This window comes from Gobius niger, assembly GCF_951799975.1.
Source record: "Gobius niger genome assembly, chromosome: 15".
Lineage (NCBI taxonomy): Eukaryota > Metazoa > Chordata > Actinopteri > Gobiiformes > Gobiidae > Gobius > Gobius niger.
The window spans coordinates 7337816-7341045 of NC_136866.1; the positions used below are offsets into that span (position 1 = coordinate 7337816).

The 3230-nt window shown below is 50.0% G+C and overlaps 1 protein-coding gene across 1 annotated transcript; it reads right to left on the reverse strand.

Moving 5' to 3' along the window:
- Window positions 1-335: 335 nt before the first annotated feature.
- On the reverse strand, window positions 336-2092 carry lratd1 (LRAT domain containing 1). Its single transcript, XM_079571907.1, has 2 exons — window positions 1962-2092; window positions 336-1756 (listed from the first exon to the last, which is right to left on the reverse strand). Exon 2 carries the CDS (start codon window positions 1717-1719, stop codon window positions 925-927), a length of 795 nt encoding a protein of 264 aa, XP_079428033.1. The 5' UTR covers window positions 1720-1756; window positions 1962-2092; the 3' UTR covers window positions 336-924.
- Between the last annotated feature and the right edge of the window lie 1138 nt (window positions 2093-3230).

Consider the following 3230-nt stretch of genomic DNA (forward strand, 5'->3'; position numbering starts at 1 on the left):
CCCCGAGATCACATATAGATTTTTCATAAAGGCTTTATGGCATGGATGCAGAGCGTTTTCACCGCGTTCCAATACAGCTGAGATATATGAAGACTATTTGGCTTAAGGCAGGTCAGGAGGCACAGGGGGGGCATCTATAATTCATGTGTGCGCGCGTGTGAAAGTGAAAGATCTTGTGCTGGTGTCTTCCATCTGCTGAGAGCTTTAAACAACACCTGCTTTTTTTTTTTTTTTTCTCTCGTGGTCGTTTGTTTTCATATTTCAATCTCTGTTTATTTCCAAACCAGAAAAAATCCACTAAACTCAAATACAAAAATAAGAGACTCAAATTGAAATCAAGATATGAATACACTTTACACATACATCCAGTGCTGTGGGGGCAGGATGACAGACAGACAGCATCTTGACATGACAACACTCTTGATATGGCAGAAATGGTTAGAACAAGCCAAGTGGTTTGTTTATAGGCATCAGAGGGGGGACTGGTTCAAAGAGGTCCGCTGGGATGGTTTCAGTGGCTTTTGTATGTGGCTCAGTCCCGGGCTTAAAGCTAACAGTAAAAAAATAGACTTTCCCAGATTCTATCTCTCATGTGCTCTCACCGTCCGTGCCGCAGTAACAGCACACTCAAAGCAGAATCCATGATAATTATCCCATCCGTGGAAACAAAAGCCTTTCTAGAGTTGAGTGTGGCTCGAGTATGTTTATGGCAACAATAGAAAGAGAGTGTCCCACGCTGCACGACACCGAAGGGGCGTTGTCTGGTTCAGTTTTAGGAATTCCACAGTGCGTCTTTGCGTCCCGACGCATGGCACGGCACAGGATCGATGCGCAGTCAAAAAAACCAACAGGTTCCTATGTGTGGAGCTAATAGGGGCTGTGCAGGGGGGGAGATACGAGGGCAATATCAAAGGGAATCCCTGATCACTCTTTGCCCCCGTTAACCAAAGACAGCTCTTTGAGAATCCCACAGGCGTCCACCCGCCTCCTCTCGCGGATCATGTCCTCGAGGCTGCGAAACACGAGCGTGTGCACGCCGCTGCCGGACAGGTGCACTTTGAGGAAATACTGGTGCTCCGCAGAGTGCACCTCTCCCCCGGCTTTGAACTCGCGTTTCCCGAAGCGGCACCAAGCGGCAAAACTTTCCGAGTTGGTCCAGCATATGTCCCCGCTGCTGAGCCCAACGTGCCCGGCCGCGTTCTGCATCACCAAATCAGCGGGAAGCGGCCGGTAGCGGTAGCGGTTGTTCACTATCCTCCCGTGGCGCCCGTTGCTGACCTCAAGCAGGCTGTCTTTGCGGATCTCCCCCTTGTGCAGGTGGATGACCCGGTCGTCCTGCTCGTAGATGACCCAGTGCGGCGCCTGAGCCGTGCCGACCAGCTCCAGCAGGTCGCCGGGTTTGCACATAGTCAGCAAACTTTTCACCGAGTACACATTCAGGTCCTCGTGTTCGCTCAGTTTGGAGAAGATGCATTCCTGGCAGCAGAACGCGGAGTATTCCACCTCGCTGACCGTGAAGGGGCCCCTGTCCTCCTCGTCGCCGTCCTCTGGCTCTTTGAAGCCGCAGTCCGACGGTGTGCGCTCGTCCACCTCCTCCTCCTCGTCAGAAAAGAAGTAGGCGACGCCGACCCGAAGCTCGTCCTTCTCCAGGCCGGACGGATCCCCCGTGGGCAGCTCGCTGTAGTTGAGGTGGGTGATCCTGTCCAGTTGGTTTCCCATCAATGACCCCGCAAGGCAGAGGCATGGACTGCGCTGGCTGCGGGAGAGACAAACACAAGAAGAAACGAACACAGTGACAATTTGCTTGAGACAAAAGTGGCCAACAGGAAGCTGAAGCATTCTGTAAAGCTATGAACTGAAACTGCTCCTTTTCCAGCGCCCCTAGTTAATGATTCATCCAGTAAAAAGTACACAGATGCAAAAAGAAGCGACCCCCGCGTTCAGATGAGTTAATGTTATACCTGTGGCTAACTCCTAAGCATCCATGTGGTCCATGAGAACAGCGGGAAGTGCACTCCCCCTGTCCTGATCCCAAATAAGCCCCTTTTTTGATTCAGTCTCTCACTTCTCTGCTCCGCTTCTCCGCTCCTCCACTACTCCTTTCTGCACACGCTCCCCCCTTTTTAAGCACCACGGAGAGCTCCGCCTCCCCGCGCGCCCATTGGCCGGCGCGCAGGATCCCGGCAGCGTCGAGGCCAACCGAAGCCCCCCTCACTTTGAGTCTGTTAAGAGCGTTAGCCAATTAGAGACAGCCGGTTTGGCTGGCAGCGATAGGCGGCTGTTACCGTGGCATGGTGTTTGTTGTTAGCGGTGGGAAGACTGTACACGAGCGTAAAGTCGATGCAGCGGGAAAGGGAGCGCAGATAACACGCTGTATATCTCAGAGTGGCAGACAAGAAAGGCTTAGGTTGGGCCATATTGCATTTTAATGTGTCTTCACTACTGCTGCTGCTGCTGCTGCTGCTGCTGCTGCTGGCTGTGGTAGAAGTAGTAGTAGCGTATTTCGAGTTTTTTTTGAATACATTATGCCTCATGCTCAAGGTCCCAAATGTAAATAGTAAAATTCTTCCCACCTGCTTCCTACATCTGCTGCATGACTATTATCTCCTCTCATGTGCGAGAGCTTGTTTGTGCGTAGACACTAGGGGGAGGGAGCGGGGTATCTGGCTGTGAATTCCATGGCTGTGAATGTTTTCGCACACTTTAGATGAAAGACACATTTTCTAAGAACAAACAGGAATCCTAAGACACCCAGGTATTACAAAGTCCTATCAATCAACGCAGCTATTGTACATCTATGACTGTCGACAATTGAGCAAAGACTGCCCGATGACTGATTTTGAACTGAACTTCCTGCCCAGTGTTTCCATCATCTGCCCACCCTTTGTTTTCTATTGTGTCACTTCATACTAGAATACACCACTTCAAGAATTTGAGTTGGCATAATTGACACTGTAGTAGATGTTGTTGTTGTTGTTGTTTATTTTCGCGAGATCTGAGTTCTTTTTTTTCTTTTTGCTGTCGGCCACATCATCAGAGCTCCACCACACTGCTCCAGATGTTTGAAGCTGGTGACAGAGAGGAGCCTCCTGGTCTTTGTTTCCACTGGTGACGGGAGCATTACTGTGTGCGGTAATGATCATCACATGTGTTGCATTTATACTCTGAATATAGACGGGACATACACATATTAATTAAAAGAATAGCAAGGCATTAATATGGAATCTATA

Coding starts and splice junctions, on each gene's coding strand:
- lratd1 (XM_079571907.1), bottom strand. CDS start 1,719: ATGGGAAACCAACTGGACAGGATCACCCACCTCAACTACAGCGAGCTG.